Below are 24750 nucleotides of genomic sequence, written 5' to 3'. Positions count from 1 at the left end.
ACACCCCTCACATTTCTGCAGATATTTAAGTATATCTTTTCATGGGACAACACTGACAAAATGACACTTTGACACAATGAAAAGTAGTCTGTGTGCAGCTTATATAACAGTGTAAATTTATTCTTCCCTCAAAATAACTCAATATACAGCCATTAATGTCTAAACCACCGGCAACAAAAGTGAGTACACCCCTTAGTGAAAGTTCCTGAAGTGTCAATATTTTGTGTGGCCATCATTATTTCCCAGAACTGCCTTAACTCTCCTGGGCATGGAGTTTACCAGAGCTTCACAGGTTGCCACTGGAATGCTTTTCCACTCCTCCATGACGACATCACGGAGCTGGCGGATATTCGAGACTTTGCGCTCCTCCACCTTCCGCTTGAGGATGCCCCAAAGATGTTCTATTGGGTTTAGGTCTGGAGACATGCTTGGCCAGTCCATCACCTTTACCCTCAGCCTCTTCAATAAAGCAGTGGTCGTCTTAGAGGTGTGTTTGGGGTCATTATCATGCTGGAACACTGCCCTGCGACCCAGTTTCTGGAGGGAGGGGATCATGCTCTGCTTCAGTATTTCACAGTACATATTGGAGTTCATGTGTCCCTCAATGAAATGTAACTCCCCAACACCTGCTGCACTCATGCAGCCCCAGACCATGGCATTCCCACCACCATGCTTGACTGTAGGCATGACACACTTATCTTTGTACTCCTCACCTGATTGCCGCCACACATGCTTGAGACCATCTGAACCAAACAAATTAATCTTGGTCTCATCAGACCATAGGACATGGTTCCAGTAATCCATGTCCTTTGTTGACATGTCTTCAGCAAACTGTTTGCGGGCTTTCTTGTGTAGAGATTTCAGAAGAGGCTTCCTTCTGGGGTGACAGCCATGCAGACCAATTTGATGTAGTGTGCGGCGTATGGTCTGAGCACTGACAGGCTGACCCCCCACCTTTTCAATCTCTGCAGCAATGCTGACAGCACTCCTGCGCCTATCTTTTAAAGACAGCAGTTGGATGTGACGCTGAGCACGTGCACTCAGCTTCTTTGGACGACCAACGCGAGGTCTGTTCTGAGTGGACCCTGCTCTTTAAAAACGCTGGATGATCTTGGCCACTGTGCTGCAGCTCAGTTTCAGGGTGTTGGCAATCTTCTTGTAGCCTTGGCCATCTTCATGTAGCGCAACAGTTCGTCTTTTAGGATCCTCAGAGAGTTCTTTGCCATGAGGTGCCATGTTGGAACTTTCAGTGACCAGTATGAGAGAGTGTGAGAGCTGTACTACTAAATTGAACACACCTGCTCCCTATGCACACCTGAGACCTAGTAACACTAACAAGTCACATGACATTTTGGAGGGAAAATGACAAGCAGTGCTCAATTTGGACATTTAGGGGTGTAGTCTCTTAGGGGTGTACTCACTTTTGTTGCCGGTGGTTTAGACATTAATGGCTGTATATTGAGTTATTTTAAGGGAAGAATAAATTTACACTGTTATATAAGCTGCACACAGACTACTTTTCATTGTGTCAAAGTGTCATTTTGTCAGTGTTGTCCCATGAAAAGATATACTTAAATATCTGCAGAAATGTGAGGGGTGTACTCACTTTTGTGATACACTGTATTTGAGATCTCAGCTCTGGTGAACAGCGTGCACAAAATGGAATTAACTTGGCTTGCAAATACCAAATCTTTGTTGGATGCTCGTTCTTACACCCAATCATGATACTAAGTGTCATGATTAAAGTGAAATGTGACAAAACAGTGGAACTTGAGTATTCTATGAACTGTTCACTCTAATTTTGTCCCAGTTGTATTTATTTTTTTCATTTCTGTTGCAGGCAGGAAATGATGAAGTTGTTTGCATTTACAAAATACTACAAGTATGACCACAGTCAAAGCCTTACAGTTATTTGTTTGTACCTTTGTCTCTAGTATAAGGTTTAATATAGTTAACCAATTACAGATTCTTGTTTTAGTGTGTTTTACAAATTGTCCCAACTTTTACGTAAATGAGTTTTGTATGTTTATGTGCATTTTATATACAAGTAAGGATATATATTTATAGTGTTTTTATTTTATCATATTCTTCAGATACTGTTTGTGATAGTAAAAGAATACAATTTGACCACTGCATGTTTAACGTGTACATACTGTGTTTGTGATAGTCTTCTGTAATAGTTTAAAAATGCTGAATCAGAGAGAACAAACAGCTATCAAAACTGTACAGCTTTTCTATTTTTAGCTATGTGAATTTGAGCTGTGAAGGAAAAAGGGTCAAAGTTCACATTTTTGCTTCCAGACTGGAATTCCTCCGTCACATTTTCCATTACCCTGTATGCTGGGGGAGGGCTCAAAGCCCCAGTCCTAGTCTGGTATTAGCCAATGGTGTAACATAGCTCAAACACACACACACATTGTGAACACACTGTTTCCCCCTACTCCCTCCGTTGTGTGCTTCCCAGTGGGATATCCTTTCCAGGGCTAGTAGTGTAGTATTTGCAGAAGCTGATGGAACACATTACCTGAAAGTGTTATCAGCCTGCTTGCATTTATTTTTAGACCCATTTCCACTGGCTCACGTGTGCTTTCCTCAGATGTTTCTCCCAGAAACAAACTTAGAACCTTACAGCAATGCATTTCACTCTGAGATAAATGTTCAACCAACACTTTGTTTGTCTCACTTGAGGGATTTGTGTAATGTAGAAAGGCTTCAGAAAGGTACATTCAGAAAGCAGTTTAAGGTTAAAAGGACTATTGTATTTTAAAGAATGTTTATTTCTAGTACATCTAGTACATAGTACCATCTAGTACCACTTTCCCCCCCCAATTTTCTCCCCTAATCTAGTCGTGTCCAATTACCCTGAATGCATCCTCTATACTGATTCGACCCTTCACCTCTGACTGAGGACGCCTCTCAACTGACATACGCCCCCTCCGGGACATACAGTCAGTACAGACTGCATTTTTCACCTGCACAAGTCGAGTTCAAACACCGACAGGCACTGTGCATGGAGGGCCACACCCCCATCAACATTATTCCTCAGCCCTGTGCAGGCGCCCACAGTCAGCCAGCAGGGGCCGCAGTTGCACCAGTTATGAGGACCTATGATCCCACTAACCCCTAACCCTGAACAACAGCCAATCGTTGTTCATACAGCCATTCAGCCCAGTCGGAATGCAGAGCTGAGATTCGATACGATGTATTCGAAACCCCAACTCTGGTGCACTAGCGTACTTTACCGCTGCGCCACCTGAGCGGCTAGAGTGTACATTAATAAAATATTAGTTTAAAAACAGATGCAGAACAGATTTTTTGAAACCCATTGTTGTAATTGCAAATTTGGTTTAATTTACAAATTTGGTTTATGAATAATTGTTTGCAGGGGTATACTGGAGATTTTGGCAGGTCCTGAATATTGCTTGCAACAGTCCCATTCAACACACACACACACACACACACACCTCTATGCTGCCAGACACAGCTGTAGGTCCCTTCCTCCTCCTTTCTTTTTTTGAATCTAAATGAGACAGGCTGCAAATGTTGTTTTTCTCAGTAGAATGATCCTGCTGAATAACCTTTCTTATTCCTTATAGGAACATAACCTCTGAAACAAAAGACAAAAGCAGCAAATATATGACACCTTATGAAGCTTGTACAACAGATCTTAAAGGATGTGGTTTGATGGTTTTGTGTGGAGGAACTCCAGTGGCCTGCTCAGAGCCCTGACCTCAACCCTGTTGAACATCTTGGAATGAAGTGGTAAGTCGATTGCGAGGCTCTGTGAGGTCTATTCCAGGGTTATATTTAGGGCATGGAACAGATGTTGTTGTCCAGTACAAACCGAGCAAACCAAGGGATGAGGTCTTTGTTTAAGTACCCAACAGTGGAGATTTATCAGTGGTGGGGCTAGAAGTTGTGACCTTGTTAGCACTAGTTCGGTACCTTAACCAGTAAATGAAGTTTTCTGACCATCTGTTCACATGTAGACCTTTGTTGGTAAATACATTATGCAGCAGTTTTAGAAATTAAATAAATAAAGGAAGCAATAAAGGAAGATACAGAATGTATATCAAATTGCTTTAAGTAGACAGGGGTCAAATGAGTTCCCAGAGGTCAAAAATTGTACGAAAAAAGCATTATATGGATTGCATTATTAGGGGCTAGTCTGCTACAGGCGACAGAAGACAGAGGAAATTGGAGAAAGCTGACTTATTTGTGCAGCCAACCTTTGCAAAGCAATGACGGTATAGTGACATGACATGATATGAACAAACTGGAGTACCTGGAAGAAAACCCACCTGAACATGAAAAGAACATGCCAAACTCACTCACTTTCTTAACTGCTTATCCAATCAGGGTTGCAGGGGGTGCTGGAGACTATCCCAGCTTTTCAAGGGGAGCAAGGCACGCAGTAACACCCTGGACGGGGCGCCAGTCCATCACAGGGCAGACACACATACACACACACATACACACACCCATTCACCTATAGGACAATTCGGTGTCTCTAATTAACCTGAGTGCATGTTTAGTTTTTGGACTGTGGGAGGAAACCGGAGCTCCCGGGGGGAACCCACGCAGACTGGGGGAGAACATGCAAACTCTACGCAATTAATTGTTATTAATAATTATTAATGATGTATTAATTGTAACTAATTGTATGATTTGTTTTTTTTTATTAGGATTTTAATGTCATGTTTTACACTTTTGGTTACATTCATGACAGGAACGGTTACTCATCACACAAGATTCATCATTTCACAAGGTTATATCGAATATAGTCATGGACAATTTAATGTGTCCAAGTCACCTCACTTGCATGTCTTTGGACTGTGGGAGGAAACCTGAGCACCCGGAGGAAACTCACGCAGATACGGGGAGAACATGCAAACTCCACACAGAAAGGACCCGGACCGCCCCACCCGGGGATCGAACCCAGGACCTTCTCGCTGTGAGACGACAGTGCTACCCACTTAACCACCGAGCCGCAAGCCATTATTATGGCAAGCCATAGCCTAGTGGTTAAGGTACTGGACTAGTAACCAGAAGGTCGCTGGTTCAAGCCCCACCACTGCCAGGTTGATGCTGTTGGACCCTTGAGCAAGGCTCAATTGCTCAGACTGTACACTGTAACTGTAATGTAAGTCGCTTTGGATAAAGGCGTCTGCTAAATGCCGAAAATGTAAATGTAAATGTAAATTTTAAACAGATGGGTAGCACTGTAGCCTCACAGCAAGAAGGTCCTGGGTTCGATCCCCAGGTGGGGAGGTCTGGTTTCCTCCTACACTCCAAAGACATTCAAGTGAGGTGAATTGGAGATACTAAATTGTCCATTTGTGAACTGATGAATCTTGTGTAAGGAGTAACTACCGTTTCTGTCATGAATGTAACCAACGTGTGTAAAACATGACGTTAAGATCCTAATAAATACATAAATAAATAGATTTTTAACAGGTCGGTAGCTCTGATGGGGATTCCTCTGTCTGATTGTGGCTTGTTTATTGACAACTGCGCGTTTCCCTTTTAAGAGACTCGTGTCTCCGCTGGTATTGTGACGTCACAGCAGCGAGCCCCGCCTCCCCTCCTGCCCAACGAGCTCTGAGGATGGTCGGAGCTCAGTCGCGCTTATGGGCGAGACTCACTATTTTGTTTTACTGCAATCGCTGGGGAAACGCTCACACGCTGACATGAACCAGAGTCCGGCCGTGTGCGCCGATCGAAGCGGAAACTTTTAGGATGGACGGGAGCGTGCAGAAGTAGCGCAGAAAGCCAGAGACAAGCGAGGAGCCTCTGCATTCATCTCCGTTCAGCTCGGCTCGGCTCGGCTCAACCCGCCAGCACTACATGCACTCACTGTACTGCACTGCGCTGCACTGAGCTAGAATGTACACGCACAGACCTCCCTGCTGCTTCTAACCTCCAGCACTCACTTTAACCTCATCGGACTCGAGAAAACAACATTTACCCCGAGTTGTTCTCACGGCTGCAGTCGCGACGTCTTCAAACCTCTTTTTGAACCTGTCATCGTAATTATGGCGGGGAAAGGGACATCGCAAGGCACGGGAATATTGCTGATCACAGCCAACGTCGGTTCTCTCTTCGAAGATGTGAGTCGCAGTGCATTTTTTTGATGTGGTCTCTTTATCTCTCTGTACTCATTCATGTCTCGTCTCGTGTCTTGTCCACGCTCCGATCCCAGCTGATCCACACGCGTGTTTGTGTTTATAGACTTGATGCCTATTTATTTACCTTTCCTCCAGTTGCCTACCTATCATATTCACTCACCCTAGTGGTGCCAAGTTCCTATTTATTAGATGATATTAGATTAGATTCAACTTTATTGTCATTGTGCAGAGTACAAGTACCGAGCCAACGAAACCAGAAGTGCAAGATAGAGATTATTTACATATAATACAGTAAAAAGTGCAGTAGTGACCAGATGAGTAAAAATGAAGGTGCATATATTAAAAACAGTAAACAGATAATGGTTGTACAGTGTATAGACTGCTATATAATTACAAGGTGACCACAGTGGCTAAATGAATGATTATAAATAGAAGAGAGTAGAAAAGTATAGTGGATAATATACCATACATACATACATACAGTGTATCACGAAAGTGAGTACACCCCTCACATTTCTGCAAATATTTCATTATATCTTTTCATGGGACAACACTATAGACATGAAACTTGGATATAACTTAGAGTAGTCAGTGTACAGCTTGTATAGCAGTGTAGATTTACTGTCTTCTGAAAATAACTCAACACACAGCCATTAATGTCTAAATAGCTGGCAACATAAGTGAGTACACCCCACAGTGAACATGTCCAAATTGTGCCCAAATGTGTCGTTGTCCCTCCCTGGTGTCATGTGTCAAGGTCCCAGGTGTAAATGGGGAGCAGGGCTGTTAAATTTGGTGTTTTGGGTACAATTCTCTCATACTGGCCACTGGATATTCAACATGGCACCTCATGGCAAAGAACTCTCTGAGGATGTGAGAAATAGAATTGTTGCTCTCCACAAAGATGGCCTGGGCTATAAGAAGATTGCTAACACCCTGAAACTGAGCTACAGCATGGTGGCCAAGGTCATACAGCGGTTTTCCAGGACAGGTTCCACTCGGAACAGGCTTCGCCAGGGTCGACCAAAGAAGTTGAGTCCACGTGTTCGGCGTCATATCCAGAGGTTGGCTTTAAAAAATAGACACATGAGTGCTGCCAGCATTGCTGCAGAGGTTGAAGACGTGGGAGGTCAGCCTGTCAGTGCTCAGACCATACGCCGCACACTGCATCAACTCGGTCTGCATGGTCGTCATCCCAGAAGGAAGCTGACGCACAAGAAAGCCAGCAAACAGTTTGCTGAAGACAAGCAGTCCAAGAACATGGATTACTGGAATGCCCTGTGGTCTGACGAGACCAAGATAAACTTGTTTGGCTCAGATGGTGTCCAGCATGTGTGGCGGCGCCCTGGTGAGAAGTACCAAGACAACTGTATCTTGCCTACAGTCAAGCATGGTGGTGGTAGCATCATGGTCTTGGGCTGCATGAGTGTTGCTGGCACTGGGGAGCTGCAGTTCATTGAGGGAAACATGAATTCCAACATGTACTGTGACATTCTGAAACAGAGCATGATCCCCTCCCTTCGAAAACTGGGCCTCATGGCAGTTTTCCAACAGGATAACGACCCCAAACACAACCTCCAAGATGACAACTGCCTTGCTGAGGAAGCTGAAGGTAAAGGTGATGGACTAAACCCAATTGAGCACCTGTGGCGCATCCTCAAGTGGAAGGTGGAGGAGTTTAAGGTGTCTAACATCCACCAGCTCCGTGATGTCATCACGGAGGAGTGGAAGAGGATTCCAGTAGCAACCTGTGCAGCTCTGGTGAATTCCATGCCCAGGAGGGTTAAGGCAGTGATAATGATGGTGGTCACACAAAATATTGACACTTTAGGCACAATTTGGACATGTTCACTGTGGGGTGTACTCACTTATGTTGCCAGCTATTTAGAAATTAATGGCTGTGTGTTGAGTTATTTTCAGAAGACAGTAAATCTACACTGCTATACAAGTTGTACACTGACTACTCTAAGTTATATCCAAGTTTCATGTCTATAGTGTTGTCCCATGAAAAGATATAATGAAATATTTGCAGAAATGTGAGGGGTGTACTCACTTTCGTGATACACTGTACATTATTGTTGTGCTGGTGTGATTTATGCCTTCCAAGATGGACTAATAATGCTGTGTTCTGAATTAATTATGCACATTTCAACCAAACCAGCTGCAAACAGCCTCAGACTCAATCTACTACACTTCTTCTGCTCATACCTGCTCCTGTATACAATTATATACATATTGTTGGATATTTAGTTTTCATTTGACACATACTTTTGATACATACTTTTCATTTGATTGATCTACTTGATGGATAGTTTGGGTTAGAGGGGAAGCCCCACATATGCTACTTATTCCAATGGATTGTGTAGAGTTAAAAATGACTTAAAACCTTACATGATTCTAGCTTACACTTATAACCTTATATAGTTTATGTACTATAGAAAAAAACAACACATGCTGGGATTGAATACCATTTGAACCATGTGGTGAATCTTCTTTTTGTTGCTCCATAAAATCTATTTAATTAAACCAGTCGTTCAAAATTTAAATGATTTCAGACCAGATGCAAACATCCTCAGACTCAATCTAGTACACTTCTTTAGTTGTTTCTTCTGCTCATACCTGCTCCTGTATGCAATTATATACATATTGTTGAATATTTAGTTATACTTTTTATTTGATTGATTTACTTGATGGATAGTTTGGGTTAGAGGGGAAGCCCCACACATGCTACTTATTCCAATGGATTGTGTAGAGTTAAAAACGACTTGAAACTCTTTACATGATTCTAGTTTAACCTTATAACCTTATATAAGTTCATGTACTATAGAAAAAAACAACACATCCTGGGATTGGATACTCTTTGCATCATGTGGTGAATCTTCTTTTTGTTGCTCTATAAAATCTAGTTCATTAAACCAAATTAACCCAGTTGTTCAAAATTTAGATGGATTTGAAGCTACTACAGTCATTTAATTTACACTTGACTACCAATACATGCTGCTATATTTGAGTTTACATATGTTTTGAGTACCTCTTAGGTAAATGTGATATTTGTTGGACATTTAAAGTCATAGAATAGTTTGTGCACAAATTAGGTGGGATTTGGAGCGTTGAAATTATTTCAGTTGCAACTGTGAACATCGCCACGCAAACTTAAATTAACACATAATACATGTCTCTTTTACCCACACCTGCTCCTGTATGTGGTGGATCTATATATTTTCAGCTACATCTTTGCACCAGGTTGTGGATTGGCTATTTGAAGGACAGTTTAAACAAAAAGACACAGCCAGTACAATATCATTACCAAGGAGAAATGTCCCGATTTAATGTAGAGCCTTGGTATTGGGACTGATAAAGCTGCAGATGTGTTATAGTGGATGTAGATTCGATATTTCTAATTGCATTCTGTTAAAATGGCATGTTTTGTGATGTAAAAAAAAAATCAGACCAATGTAAATTCGGATATATATCAGATATATTTCCACCTTTAATCTGACCTATAATCTGAACAGGATTTTCCTGACATTTAAGTAGTTTATAAAGCATCATAAGGATTTTATAGTTGAAAGGTATCAGCCAGGTATTTCAGATCATTACATATACCATGGAACACAGTAAAGACATTAACAAGGCTTCACCAGAAGAAGAACTTTTGGAATGGCCCAGCCAGAGTCCAGACCTGAATTCAATTGAAAATCTGTGGGGTGACCTAAAGATAGCTGTGCACAGGAGACACATCAGTCACAATCTGACAGATTTGGAACGCTTTTACAAGGAAGAGGGAAGAAAGATTGCCAAGTCAAGATGTGCCATGCTGATAGACTCTTACCAAAAAGACTAAATGCTGTCATAAAATCAAAATGTTAGATAGTAAGGATGTGCTTAAATATGCAACCTTGTAATGTAAGGTAATTTTTATTTCCCCCCCCCCCCCCCCAACAAACAAAAAAGTTTTTTATTGAATTAAACAGATTATAGGTCACATTAAAGGTGAAAAAAAATTATGAAAGTTTATTTTGATCTTGGTTTTTACATCACAAAACCATGGATTTTATCAGGGGTATGTAGACTGTATCCACTGTAGTTTATACTGTAAGGATGTGTTGACTAATGCCTAGTTCACACTACACGATTTTTGCCCTGATTTTCGCTCAGCGACTGGTCGGCGCTAGATTTGCCGTCTCTGGAGCAACTTGGCGTTCGCTCGGCGATCGAAACTCTGCTCTCAATCGCTATGTGTGAACTGCTTAACAACTCGATCCGAGTGGCTTGCTGAGCACTTGGCCGAAGCGAGATATCTAGCTTATCAAATATCTGGATCTGAGTCGCACAACTGGCAATGAGTGCTATGTCGAACAGCCAATGAGAATGCAAGATACGGTGTGAGGGGAAATGCAGGGGAGGAGTTGTAAAAAGGTGGGAAAGGGGCATAATATAGTTAAGTTTATATCAGAATACATCAGCACACACACAAGTTTTACAGTATTTCTGACCTTATCGTTCTCTTCAAAACATAATACCCACGCTCACTATAGAACAATCCATGCTGGTCACGTAGCCCAATCCACTCAGATGTATTTATTTTTTTCTCCTTGATTTTACGCTGCACATCAGTGCACAAACTTTGATCACTCACTACTTGTTGACGTGCATTTTTGGACGTGGTATCATTAAACCCCTCGTCACTTCTTGTGTTTGTTTCCGTGACAAAACGTAGTTTGGGAGACCATAGAAGCTCACTTGCGATTCCAGTTGGTGATAGATCATGTAGTGTGAAACCCCCTATCGCCGATCAGTCGTGTAGTGTGAAAGCCACACCGACTTGAAAGACTCCCGATCACAAGAGATCTAGTTGTGTAGTGTGAACTGTACAGCGCGATCTGATGACTTGGAAAGTCGTGTAGTGTGAACTTGGCATAACACTCACATACCAGTCATATCAACACAAGACTCATACCATCATTACATCTTTGAATATTTGCTTTTGCAAATCGGTTGCTGAAAGTTGGTTTGGGACTTGGCACGTGATCAGGACAAACCTTCTGCAAAACCATAGGGATGACAGACTCAATGAACAAACTAAAAAACAACATATATAATCATACCTTTAGTTTTCTAGATTAAGTCTGGTCTACAACAGTGAGTCAGTATTTACACAGTTTCACTTTTTGCCAGCCAACCAGCCTGTTGTAAATGTGCATTACAAAATTGTAGATCTGAGCCTATTTGGACCATAAGTGCAAAAAGTGCAAAGCAGTTTTTGAGCCTGGTTACTGATGATTTCTGGTTGGGACTGCACTACGGGCATAAGCTATCCATTTCTGAGGCCGGGCATTGAGTAATGCGTTTGGTCAAACGTGTTATTATGTCCTATTCCAAACTTTACACCGGAGGGAAACAGAAGATTATGATTTGTAGATCTGTTTAATTATTTATGAGGGGGAAACTCCTCAAACAATAAAGTCATTTTAAGTTGTTGTATTTAAGCAAACATTTTGACCGCAGCTTTATGCTAACAGTTTATCTGTGGGAAGCAAAAGTAAATATGCATTACATGAATACACAATACATCATTTAAATATTTTTGTTTTATTTTCCAAACCAAATTTGGCTGTGTTTTGGAAGGAATATGTACAGTATGTGTGAGTAGCTGCAGAATTGAGTCCCTCAACCCAATGAACCAAATGTAAAAAGTCCTCCAGTCAAAGCTGTAAGGAGCCTAGCTGTAATCATTAGTTACTAGGGATGTAGCGATATACTCTACCCACGATGCGATACGATTCACAATACTGGGTTCACAATACGTTTTTTCCCCGGATTTTTTTAAACAAATTGAAATTTAAGACAAATTATGACAAAGTTTCCTTTTATTATTTCTCTTTTTAAAAATTAAATACTGTATTTGTGCTTATCTTTTATCTAAATAATGAATTCCCCTTTATTTCTGAGGTAGGTACAATGTTTACTGTCTAAAAAAACAGAAATGAAATTTTGAAACAAATCCCACATTATATAAATAAATGAATAATACAAATAAATTAAGTACTCTCACATAAATACATTTGGCTGAAAAATCCCCCTACCTGGCAACTTTGTGAAGTGCCGTCAACCAGGCAAAGTGGATAGCGCCAGTGCCCTCTGCTATTTAAAGTAAATACCGATTCATCTGCACATATGCACCGATTTTTAACTGTCTTGTGGTGCATCGTTACATCCCTATTTGTTACTCATCATTCCTTCTCACTCCTGCTGCTATGTGTGGTCATACTGATGAGTCTTGACTATATTTTTGCAACAAATGATGGATCTGCAATATGATGGACAGGTTGTTTTAGCAGAAGTCGCGTAAGCACTTCAGTGCTGACAGATTCAGCTCACAAGCTAGAAAACCTCAGAGTCAGAGAAAACAGATGATTGCTCCAAACTTTCAGTGGATGTAAAACCTGTGATGGTACTTTGATCAGAAGTGTAAGATGCAAGATGTGGTTGTGGAAAATGGTACCAAAGCTTCAGTGTTATGAAAAAGATTTTTTACCTCATTATTTCCCATCTAATAATTGCCAACTCGCCGCTACTACCACCTGGCCAAGAAGGGCTAACACATTCACTTGCCCCCTCCGACATGCATAGTCGCACCCCTTGACAGGATAAAGTTCTTACTAAAAATAAATTACTAAGTAATATAAGTTAGGAAATTACCACTGTTGTCATGTTTGTTTATCAGGATTTTAATGTCATGTTTTGACAGAGAGAACATGCACACTCCACACAGAAAGGACCCGGACTGCTCCACCTGGGGATCAAACCCAGGACCTTCTTGCTGTGAGGCGACAGTGCTACCCACTGAGCCACTGTGCCTCCCTCCTGTTGTCATGTAATTAGTACAGATGTTACAGCTGAGTCTATGACTGTGTGGTACAGGGCAACAGAAGTCTGATGGCATTTATTTAATTAAATTGTCTGTGGTACTTGTACATGCTCTACAAATGCTTACTGCAGGTAATAAAATTAGATGGCAAATGCATAGCATTAACTAAACTTAATTAAACTTAAGACAAACTTAACTAAAGATAGCTTATTTGCTGATAGCTGTTAGGTGGGGATTCTCTGAAATCTATACAAAAATCCAAATCAAGAAATGCACAACACTCAACCTACCACATCTTTAGCATCATTCTCATACAGCTGTGAATAGTCTCATTCTCAGAAACAAATGGACAGCATTATTCGCCTGGCTTTTCTTCTCACATCTGCTGCTGTACGCACTGACTCAAGTTTGGTTTTGACAATATTATTGCCTCATGCACTGGATCTGTTATGTGATAGTGATAGTCAGCTTGGCTTAGGCAGTTAACCCATGAATATTCAATCACAGCATCATTCTAATGCCTTTGATGCCATAGCTTGCTCACAAAGAGTCTTGGTCACTGAGAAGGAACGGCTGATTCACTAGGCTCTGATAGTAGCTCTTAAACCACAAATAGACCACCATATAAATATAACCACAAGTAAATAGCTTGATCAATTGATTTATATATTGTGAATGCATATAAACCCTGTTCTCACGGTCACGGCTGGATTTCGGAAATAATTTGTACGCTATTATAGCCAGCAGCTGTTAGAGAACGCGTATGGTCTCAGCTAGGCATTTTGCTCAGTATTTATTTTCCAGAACTTTTTAGTCAGCATCTGGTAACTTTTTATACACATTTACTGCATGGAATGCGCTGGTTGATCAAATTTGATCCTTGAATTATCCAGCGCATCAGTCCTAGTCCAGTGCACCCTGGTATCTTGTACTGAGGAAAAAATGCACAACTTTTTCATGGTAAATTTGATTGTAATGAATAGAATAGAACAGAATGCCTTTATTTGTCATTTATACATATACAGACATGTACAGTACAACGAAATTCTTTCTTCGCATATCCCAGCTTGTTTTTTGGAAGCTGGGGTCAGAGCACAGGGCACAGGTCAGCCATTGTATGGCACCCCTGAAGCAGACAGGGTTAGGGACCTTGCTCAAGGGCCCAACAGTGGCTGCATGGCAGAGCTGGGATTCAAGCCCTCAACCTTTCAGTTGATAGTCCAAAGCTCTACCTATTAGGCTACCTGTGTCCCACAAGTAGTTGATAAAGTTTATAATCACATATATGCTTCAGATAGCAGGGGATAGAGTAAAAAAAAATACTATTTCAGTTTTTTGGCATCCTTTGCTGCAAAGCCACAGACTCAGTAGCATTGATACAAAACAGATCAGCATGTGTGTAAATAATGTGTTTAAATAAATACTCAGTCTTTTACCCTCACTACTTTTAACAGCATCTGTAGCATTTGGAAATTTACCATGGACAATAACTTAGTCCCTTAATATGGAAAAAAGTCTGTAAGTTATGTTTAATATAAAAAATAATCTGCACACATTTGATACAATGAGCGCACCAGTGGTATTAGACACTAACTATATCAAGGCAGATACCCTGATCATTGTATGAATAGAATTGGATATTTTCCAGTCGATCCACTTATGTACTTTGTGCTGGAAATACGTGTGATGGTGACTCACAAAGCCATAGTCTTAGTAGCATTGATACAAAACAGATCAGCATGTTTTTTTAAATTAATACTCTGTCTTTTATCCTAATTACTTTTAACACCATCTGACGCAACAACTTAGTCCCTGCATACTAAACAAAGACTGTAATGTTATGTTTAATATAAAGACATCTGCACACATTTGATTCTCTGAGTGCACCAATCGTATTAGACGCCAACTGATTCAAGGCAGATACCCTGATCATTGTGTGAATGGAGTTGACATGTTTTCCAGTCGATCCACTTTTGTATTTTGTACTGGAAATACGTGTGATGTTGACTGACTTGGTGATTTTAGCCAACAGAAACAGGACACAAACTACCCTGAAGAAGCCACCACACCTTTAATGTTTTGCATAAATTGCTTGCAAATCGTCAGCTTATTTACTGTGAGGACATCAGCTTCAGGTGTTGGTCAACATTCAAAGCTTTAGTATTTTTTCTTTTTACCTATTGTCCGTCACTATGTGTTTTGTGTTCCAGAACTACTAAACATGTTGGATTTTATGTAGAAAATGTGTTAAGCAGGATGATGCATCAACTATTGTACCTGGTTTCTTCAGCCTTTGTTTACCTTTTGTGGGTAGTTTAGCATGTCTGTGAAGTTGTTTTATGTACTTTGGATTGTTGAAGTATGTAGAAGATTATGCTGCTCCTAGAATTAAACAAGTGAATAAATGGGTGATTGTGTAGTGCAACATGATGGATCGGTGCCCTGTCTAGGGTTCATACTCCAGTGTTTATGCCACATCAAAAGACCATTTCTAGATAAAATGGTTATAAAAGATTGACTGAATGATTACACGTTCTAAACGATTAATCTTTTTTTGTTATTATTCCTGTTATCAGTTTAGCTGTTACAGTTTAATCTTTATAACGTTTGCCCCTCTGAACAGTGCCCGTCTGTGTTTTACTCTGTGACCCTAGCCTCCTTGTATCATTTTCATAAGCTTAGTAAACAGTGTATGGGGTGCTCTGTTTTGCATGTGATCTTTCAGTCCCAAACATAGAGTGAACCCCTCCCCCATTTCCATCCGATTTATAAATAGGTTTGCTGTCATAACTGCAGAACTTTGGAGGTCTAATAGATATTAGTTGGTTTTGTGTATAAATAACCTGTTTGGTTATTTGGTTATAGTGGATGGGGCTGAAATCATGTACATGAATGCATGGCCAAATTGCCCTACTCTTCACTTCTCTGTGCCCTTGTATGAAGTATATTGAAAGAAAAACATTTAACTTGCAGTCATGCATCTGATGTCAATGGGATCTTTGTGCTGTGTGTGGGATGATTTCCAAATTATATGACTGAAAAAAGCAGGCCGTGATGTGGTCATAGGATTCAAATAGACTTTCTTACTAGGTCCTGAACATGGAAAAGACTCAGATTCAAATTCTCTTGTTGCATGCTCAATAATCCATTTACACAAATCCACAAAGTTGAATCAGTTCATCTGGACACAAGTTTGTTGTAGAGATACGTTTCGTCACTCATCCAAGTGACTGCATCAGTCTGAAGAAGTTCTGCAGTGCTGTTTGGCTAACATTGTCGTAGGTATTCATTTTTAAAGGTTAAAAACAAGCATCTTTTTTTTGTTGGATAGTCAGCTTATGTTAGGAATGTGTTTGCTTAAAACAGTGGTTCTCAAACTTCTTAGACCAAGTACTACTCATGATCAAACCAAAATCTTTAGTTACCACAACTTGAGACACTTACACCAAACTTTCCATTTCTGCATTCATTGCCCCAACTTTCTCCTAATCTAGTCGTATCCAATTACCCGATTGTAATTCGCTCCTCCTGCCACATACCTCCATTCGAACCGAAGAGATTCGCAATCGTCACATACCCCCTCCGACACGTTGCAGTACCGACCCATCCTTTTACGGGTTCATATGTGGATCAGTTTCACACACAGAGAGTCACACACCAATCTCTGTTATTCCCTGTCTCACTGTGCAAGCGCCATCAGCCAACCAGTAGAGGCCACTTAAAAACACTTATAGATCACAGCTAGTTAGTGTCTGATCCACTCATACCAGCACAACACACACTAACACACCACCACCATGTCAGAGTCACTGCAGTGCTGAGAATGATCCACCACCCAAATAATAGCTGCTCTGTAGTGGTCCTGGGAGAGTCCTGACCATTGAAGAACAGCATGAAAGGGGGCTAACAAAGCATGCAGAGAAACAGATGGACTACAGTCAGTATTTGTAGAACTACAAAGTGCTTCTATATGGTAAGTAAAGCTGATAAAATGGACAGTGAGTGTAGAAACAAGGAGGTGGTTTTAATGTTATGGCTGATCGGTGTATTTTCCTATCACGATCCTGCCACTTCATTTTAACTACAAAGGGCTGATGTGGGTGCAGGTTTTATGCATGGTGGATATGAAAACCCTAGTCACCTCAGCTATTTGTGGGTGAGATTAAGTCACTGTCATGGGACATACCCATACATCTTCTGCCCCTATAAATAGTTTAAATCTGCTCTGTAATAAGGATGTACTTGATATCTGAATTACTTTGAAAGCCACACATGTGATGTGTTACGCTGTTCAGGAAATCTAAATCAGTTCTCTTTATCAGTTCTGTTTATGGAAATCAGCTGATCTGGCTGGATCAGATATTGCTGGAACTGTCACCACCACTATGTTCCCTGTCTGATAGTGTGATCGATTGCAATCGAAAGGCCTAGTCATTAGAAAATATGAGCTCAATCTAAACTATTGAGTATATTATTATTTAAATATTCTACTGGATTTTTACACTATTGTTTATTTAATGTTGGCAATGTTGGTTAAAGTATTTTTGTCCTTAATTTGATTAAAAACATGTGCGAGCAGTTGAGCAACAAAATCACTTTCAGTAAATCCTCAGTTGGGCAGAGCAATGCTGCTTTAATTCTGACATCGTAGATTGTATCCAATCCTTCTGCAATTGACATTTAATCCAGTAAATATTCCAATAAACTGCAGCATGAGATTTGGAAAAATGTTGCTACGTGGAAAAAACGTCTGCAAGCTCCATATGTACTAAAACTACCTTTGGTGAACGGCCTTCCACCTTCTGCTGGATGGATAAAATATTCAGGTAAACACATTTCAAATGCACTGTTTCAGATCTATTTATTTTGTAGCGGGTTTTTAGGCCTTTTAGAATATACTTTCTACAATTAGGCACAGCACTACAGTGCTTCATTTTTATTGTCCCACTTTGGATAGGTCTAGTTCTAATGTGCACTCTGGTGACTCCTGCAGGTTGCCTCGTACATAACACCATCAAGCAGGCTGCTTCTTTACTTGGTCCAGCGGTGTATTCTTACAAAGAACTCTAATTTGCCAAGTTACACGCTATGTCTTTTGTATTTGTCTGGCACCCTTGCCGACTCCTCGAACCAGATATCGGGAGTTACTGTTGAAGCGTCAAGGGGAAATATTGTATTTGGCTTTTCTTCCTGCACACACGTCCAGTTATGACTGTTGAGCACTTGACCAAGTCGGTGGCATACAATCTATCTCTTTCTACGTCTTTGCACGGCCAGCTTGTTAAAAAACCTTTACGTATGTCTATGTTTGGCCAGGCATTGAAGTTTGTCATCTTAATAACCTATTGAAACTAAACTGCTGTATTTTTATTCAATATTACTGTGTAGTCATAATAATTGTTTAATTATAACAGCCCAAACATCCTCCAGTAATGAAAAGCCAATAACTGAACCCAGAAAATAAATGAATGGCAGTTTTTTAACTTAAGCTTGCTTAAGGCTTTTTGTTGTTGTTCATTTGACATTATGTGTTTCTTAAAGTAAATAATTAAATTAGCCTAGAATTAATAATTGCCTCTTTGCTCCAGTCACACTGTATACAGAGTGTTCAGTCCATCCATCCATCCGTCCATCCATCCATCCACCCACCTATCCATCCATCCATCCATCCATCCATCCATCCATCTAATTACCGTTCTTTAACTTGATCCACATATTCGACAAGTTAATATGTTTGGACATTCATTTATTTGAATTGAATCTAATATCAGGAGCTTAGCTTTGTCTTACAGCATTTCTAACATGTGTTTTTGTCTCTGTCTGGTCAGTTCTTCTATCAATAAAAAGATTTCACCTGGTATTATAACAGCCTTATTTCTGGTACTTTCCAATCCATTTCCTAAACTATACAGTGGTCTTGTCCCTTTCAACTGATAAGTGCTTTTGGCCAGTCACAAAAAAACAAAGATCCCTCTATGAAACAAAGGCCACAGCTTTATTTTCTTATTATTTGAATAGGCACACTGTGAGGTTGCATTATTTTTTTAGACAAGATCCAGAAATCTCTTTTTAGGAGCTGATTTTAATGAAGCAAAGCATTTTGTATTTCCTTAAAAAAACACAATTTTTTATTTTATTCCAAGTCTTTAATCTGACAGCTAATGTTCAGAATTCACAAACACATTTTTAATAAAGATGGACATTTGATCTATTTTACCAGTGTGACGTTGTCTTGTGATCTGCAGTAATTGTAAATGTGTGTCCTGGTAGATATGTAACTTATCCCTGACTTTCCATTGTGCTCTATTCATGTCTTATTGATTTATTATGTCTGTTGAGTTTATTTTGTCTACTGTTTGCTGTTGTCTCTTGTATTGTATATTTCTAATTGTAAGCATCTCTGGATTCTGAAAAGCACTATATAAACTTAATGTATTATTATTGTTGTTGTTGTTATTAAATGTGGCTTTACCATCTTTAGATTTTGTCAAAAACAGGCACTCCTACATACTGTAGTTCATTGTGTATTGTGTAAACTATTTTGTAGTTGCATTGTACTGTATACTGGGTATTATTACACTATGTAGGTTTGATGTACACTGTATGTGAACATTGTTGGACATTCCATTGTGCAGTGCTGTAGAGTGGTTGTTTTCTCCTGTTACCCTTCCATGATGCCAAGTTTATATTGTCATGAACACTAATCTTGGCTGCAGTTCTTCAGACATCTTCCTGACAGTTGTTGCTGGATTTGAGCATAAAATGTTGAGCCCGAGTGTGTAATTTAAGCCAGCATGTGTACTGCTCTATAGACTAAGTTATTGCTGTACATACATGCACAGTGTATATTTGCATGAGTCAGTTATAATTGCACAGTGTGTGTATAGCTTCTTGACAACTTTTCTTCTTCTCAGGGTGCAACCTGACATTTTGCCTATTCAAATATAAAGAAAACCAAGCTGTGACCTTTGTGGCAGAGTTGTCTTGGTTTTTTTAGATGGTTTGAAAGCAGCAGTCTAGTTTTTCTTTCTTTTTTTATAGATAGATAGATAGATACTTTATTGATCCCAAAGGAAATTAAAGCCCCAGTAGCATAATACAAAAATAATTAACAGTACAGTACAAAACAAAGCAAACAGAAAAACTAGAAATGAGTATTTCCTGTATTTTACATAAAAATGGATAGCTGGTAACTGTAATGACTATGCATGAGGTATAGTTTCAGTATAAAGATTGCATAGTAATTAAATTATTATTAAATAGTAAAGTGACGTGACAATATTGCCCAATGAGGCCAATATAGCCATATATATATATATATATATATATATATATATATATATATACACATACACATATACATACATATACACATATGCAAATACATACACATATACACAAATTCTATAAATTCTATATATATACACATACACGTATTAACCAATTTAACCAATCAATTTTTTTGACCATTTTATTACACCTTTCAGAATCTCTAAAATTCTGTTAAAATGTTTTCCATTTTTTTATTGGAAATTTATGGGTTTTTTTTTTTACTAAAAATGGAAAATAAATGGCAGCTTTTCAGACTCCTTTACATTAGTGTATTATATAGTCTAAATACACTGATGCAGATATTACTGTAACTGTAAACTGTGTGTTTTAATGAGAATAATGTACAGAATAACTGACTGAATTACTAATAGCTGTTGGATGTTTATTCCTGAAATAGCAGCATGTTTATCTGTTTCTATGATCTTCTGGTTTTGTCAATTTGAAAAAAAAAAAAAACTAAACTAAGCTCAATTATTTTGCTACTTTTCTAGACCCCATTTACTTGTTAAGAGCAATGCAGGCGAGACACATAGGTGGGTTTGGAAATATAGGAACGTACTTAAGGCAAAATACACAAGGACAAATACACAAGGAGATCCAAAGGAATGACCACTAGTGAAATGATGTGCATTTCTGTAAGGGCTCTGTATGAGCAGTATTTGACTCAGTGAATTCAAACACAAACGCACCTTATCAGTGTCACAAATAGGGGCGGTACGGTGGCTAAGTGGGTAGCACTGTCGCTTCATAGCAAAAAGGTCCTGGGTTCGATCCCCAGGTGGGGCCATCCGGGTCCTTTCTGTGTGGAGTTTGCATGTTCTCCTCGTGTCCGCGTGGGTTTCCTCCTGGGCTTCGGTTTCCTCCTACAGTCCAAAGACATGCAAGTGAGGTGAATTGGAGATACAAAATTGCCCATGACTGTGTTTGATATAACCTTGAGAAGTGATGAACCTTGTGTAATGAGTAACTGCCGTTCCTATCATGAATGTAACCAAAAGTGTAAAACATGACGTTAAAATCCTAATAAACAAACAAACAAACAAACACTTTAACAAAAAGCAGGATTTCACAAAAGTGGAGACCAAGATATGAGTGACATCACTAATAATGGCACTACATCTTACACAACTGGTATATCACCTTCCTACAGAGCATCACATTACAATCCAAAGTCAAGCAGTATATATGATCATTGTGGGCTGCGACTGTAATAACACATCCAAAGCAACATTACAGAGCAGGAAAACCCAACGCTTTCCATGCCTAAACCTACAGCTAAAATAACACACCACGTAACATGCAACAAACTTACCACTGACGTTGATTGCATGACGATCTTTCATCTGGTCAAACTTGCTACTAACTTTTCTGTCGAAGTCCGCCAATCCATGAATGAATTCATTTGCAATTGATAGCTCAAATGAATCGAGTCGATGAAGAACATCCAGTATAAATTGTCGACCCTGTCCAGGATGAAGCAATACAAAAACTAAATATGTAAATGATAATGATAATGTATAACAAACTGGAATGCAATATTATTTAGCATATAATAAAGAAAGTCTGGCATAGGGATGACTAGTAAAACAATTTAGTTGTAACACTTATTTGCATAATCATGACAGGCCTAATTCTTCACCACTTGCATCTAAGCTAGTGAGTACTGTGGAGTCATCTACACTACAGATTATTATACCTGCTTTGCATTTACGTGTGTTGTTTTTTAAAGTTGTTTGCAGAAGCTAACCTCAGACTCCACAGCTGAAGTCAAGAATAATAAAACATTTATTTTTGCATAGCATTGCAATCAAGAAGCTATTTAGTTCAGTCAGAGGTATACTGGTGTGTTTGGGCTATTCATCACAGGCTATTGGATTTGATGGAACTAAATAACAAACTTGAATCAGATTTCCATGAATTGCTCATTAGCTCAATCATCTTGCTCTGTTTTTATCAGAGGTCCAGCCAGATTTCAATGAAGTGCTAAATTTACTCAGTTCAGGTAAAAACATTAATAAAAGCTTCTGAAAGAGGTCTTTGTGAGTGAATACTTAGCTTATTCAGTGCTGTTAGGAATGATCAGACCTAACACGAATAATATCTTCATTGTAAGGGCTTCATTGGGTTTCTTTTTTGGGAGGATCTACATATAGTCACTAGAACCTACGAGGCATAACATTATGACCACTGACAGGTGAAGTGAATAACACTGATTATCTCTAGCAGGAAAAATGCTTAAGGATTTGAGCGAGTTTGACAAGGGCCAAATTGTGATGGCTAGATGATGGGTCAGAGCATCTCCAAAACTGCATCTCTTGTGGGGTGTTCTCGGTCTGCAGTGGTCAGTATTTATCAAAAGTGGTCCAGGGAAGGAACAGTGGTAAACCAGCGACAGGGTCATGGGCGGCCAAGGCTCATTAATGCACGTGGGGAGCGAAGGCTGGCCCGTGTGGTCCGATCCAACAGACGAGTTACTGTAGCTCAAATTGCTGAAGAAGTTAATAAGTGAATGCTGGTTCTGATAGAAAGGTGTCAGAATACACAGTGCATCACAGTTTGTTAGGTATGGGGCAGCAAAAGGGGGACCAACACAGTATTAGCAAGGTGGTCGTAATGTTATGCCTGATGGGTGTATACTGCATACATTATTATGTAGAGTACAGGAAGGAATATTTCTTATTTCTGGATGGTGTGACCGGGTAGTTTAGTTGCTGGGCTGAGGTAAATATTGGCCACCAAACTTTCCATGTTTCCTAATGAAGGAAGTTAAGGTGTGATGTTAGTAATGGAATATGAGACGCCTTTTTATATAAATTTCCAGTCGAACATGTTTGGCGTCCAAAAAAACTAAAGTAAATCCTCCACTGAATTAACCCACCCTGCCATTAGCGAGCATCTCCGGTTGTGCAGCTGTGATTGAAGTTTTGTAAAGGAAACATGACACTATTTGTGTTACCTCATTTGTTTTACCTAAATGTTTGCTTGTGAATCCCAATCGTAATTTTAATTTAAAGAATATAATCTGGCAACCTAATTCTAGAGGTGTCTGTATCTGTTACTTCTTCTTCTTTCGGCTTTTTCCCTTTTTTCAGGGGTCGCCACAGCGAGTCATCCTCATGATCGCTCATTGATTTGGCACAATTTTTACGCCGGATGCCCTTCCTGACACAACCCTCCCTAATTTATCCGGGCTTGGGACCGGCACTACAATGCACTAGTGCATCTAGTGGCTAGGTATCTATAGGACAATTCAGTGTTTCCAATTAACCTGGTGGCATGTTTTTGGACTGTGGGAGGAAACCGGAGTACCCGGAGGAAACCCACGCGGACACGGGGAGAACATGCAAACTCCGCACAGAAAGGACCCGGACCGCCCCACCTGGGGATTGAACCCAGGACCTTCTTGTTGTGAGGCGACAGTGCTACCCACTAAGCCACCGTGCCGCCCTAGGTGTCTGTATCTGTTACTAAAATATCTTATTTTTCACACATAGAATATGGAGTGTTATTAATAACATCAACTCTATTCATGCTTAATCCACTGCCAGAAAACCGACTAGCCAAAGTCTGGAAACTTTCTTTGTATTAAAAAGCAGTAAGTTTGTTCTTAATACAGTAAAAACATTATAGCAATTTGTTGTGATTGACATTTCAGGCAATGATTGTGACAAGTTCTCTTGTTGACATGCGGTAATAGCAGGTCCCATATTTTATTGTGATCTTCATTGCCAAGTGATCTGTACTGTAAACAAGTAGCTGTGCTGAATTGCTCTTTGTAAGCTGCCATTCGCGCACTCACTATTGTTTAATAGGTGAAAGTTTATATATAGGGGTGCTATTGCCACTGTAAAAGCAGTAGCAGGACTGGAAACCATTGTGAGTGACCTTGAAGCCACCAGACTTCATTGTAAAAATCATGATACTACTGTAATAATAGTGCTACATGTGCTTGGGAGTATTTTGGAAAACTTAACACAGTCCACCACAGCATTGAAAATGCACACTAGGCTCTCGAATGGTGCAGAGGTCAATCGTGTTAGCCTGCCACCGCAGATATCCAATTTTGGGTTCTAGTTGTGCACCAAGATGAATAAACAGTTAGCTGTGCATCTTAACATAAAACTGAGTAAAATTAACATCAAACGTTGTTGTTCTTATTGCATTTTACAAAATGTCCAAACTTTTATGGAAATGGGGTTTGTACATAGTATACTGTATGCCTGGTAAAACATTGTGGAAAAGTAGCACAACTCATATATTGCCGCTTTATTCTGGCCAGAGTCCTGGAGGGTCCTGTTTCCCTGGAAACATTGGACGTAAAGAAAGGAACACACCCTGGACAGGCTGCCAATTGTGTCTGTGTAGATGCCCTGCCAGACATAGATCTCAGTAGTGGTTGGTTAGCCTAATATTCTGCTG

At 39.8% G+C, this 24750-nt stretch overlaps 1 protein-coding gene across 1 annotated transcript in view; it reads left to right on the top strand.

Moving 5' to 3' along the window:
• The first annotated feature begins 5598 nt into the window (after positions 1 to 5598).
• The window catches only part of LOC134314261 (inositol polyphosphate-5-phosphatase A-like), a 227699-nt gene continuing 208547 nt past the window's right edge, over positions 5599 to 24750 (top strand). Inside the window, exon 1 of the mRNA XM_062994820.1 lies at positions 5599 to 6110. Coding sequence (XP_062850890.1) covers positions 6036 to 6110 — 75 coding nt within the window. The 5' untranslated portion in view covers positions 5599 to 6035. The remainder of the gene's footprint in view (positions 6111 to 24750) is intronic.

The sequence above is a fragment of the Trichomycterus rosablanca genome, chromosome 5 (genome assembly GCF_030014385.1).
Source record: "Trichomycterus rosablanca isolate fTriRos1 chromosome 5, fTriRos1.hap1, whole genome shotgun sequence".
NCBI classification, from domain to species: Eukaryota; Metazoa; Chordata; class Actinopteri; order Siluriformes; family Trichomycteridae; genus Trichomycterus; species Trichomycterus rosablanca.
This window is presented reverse-complemented; position numbering and strand designations above follow the sequence as displayed.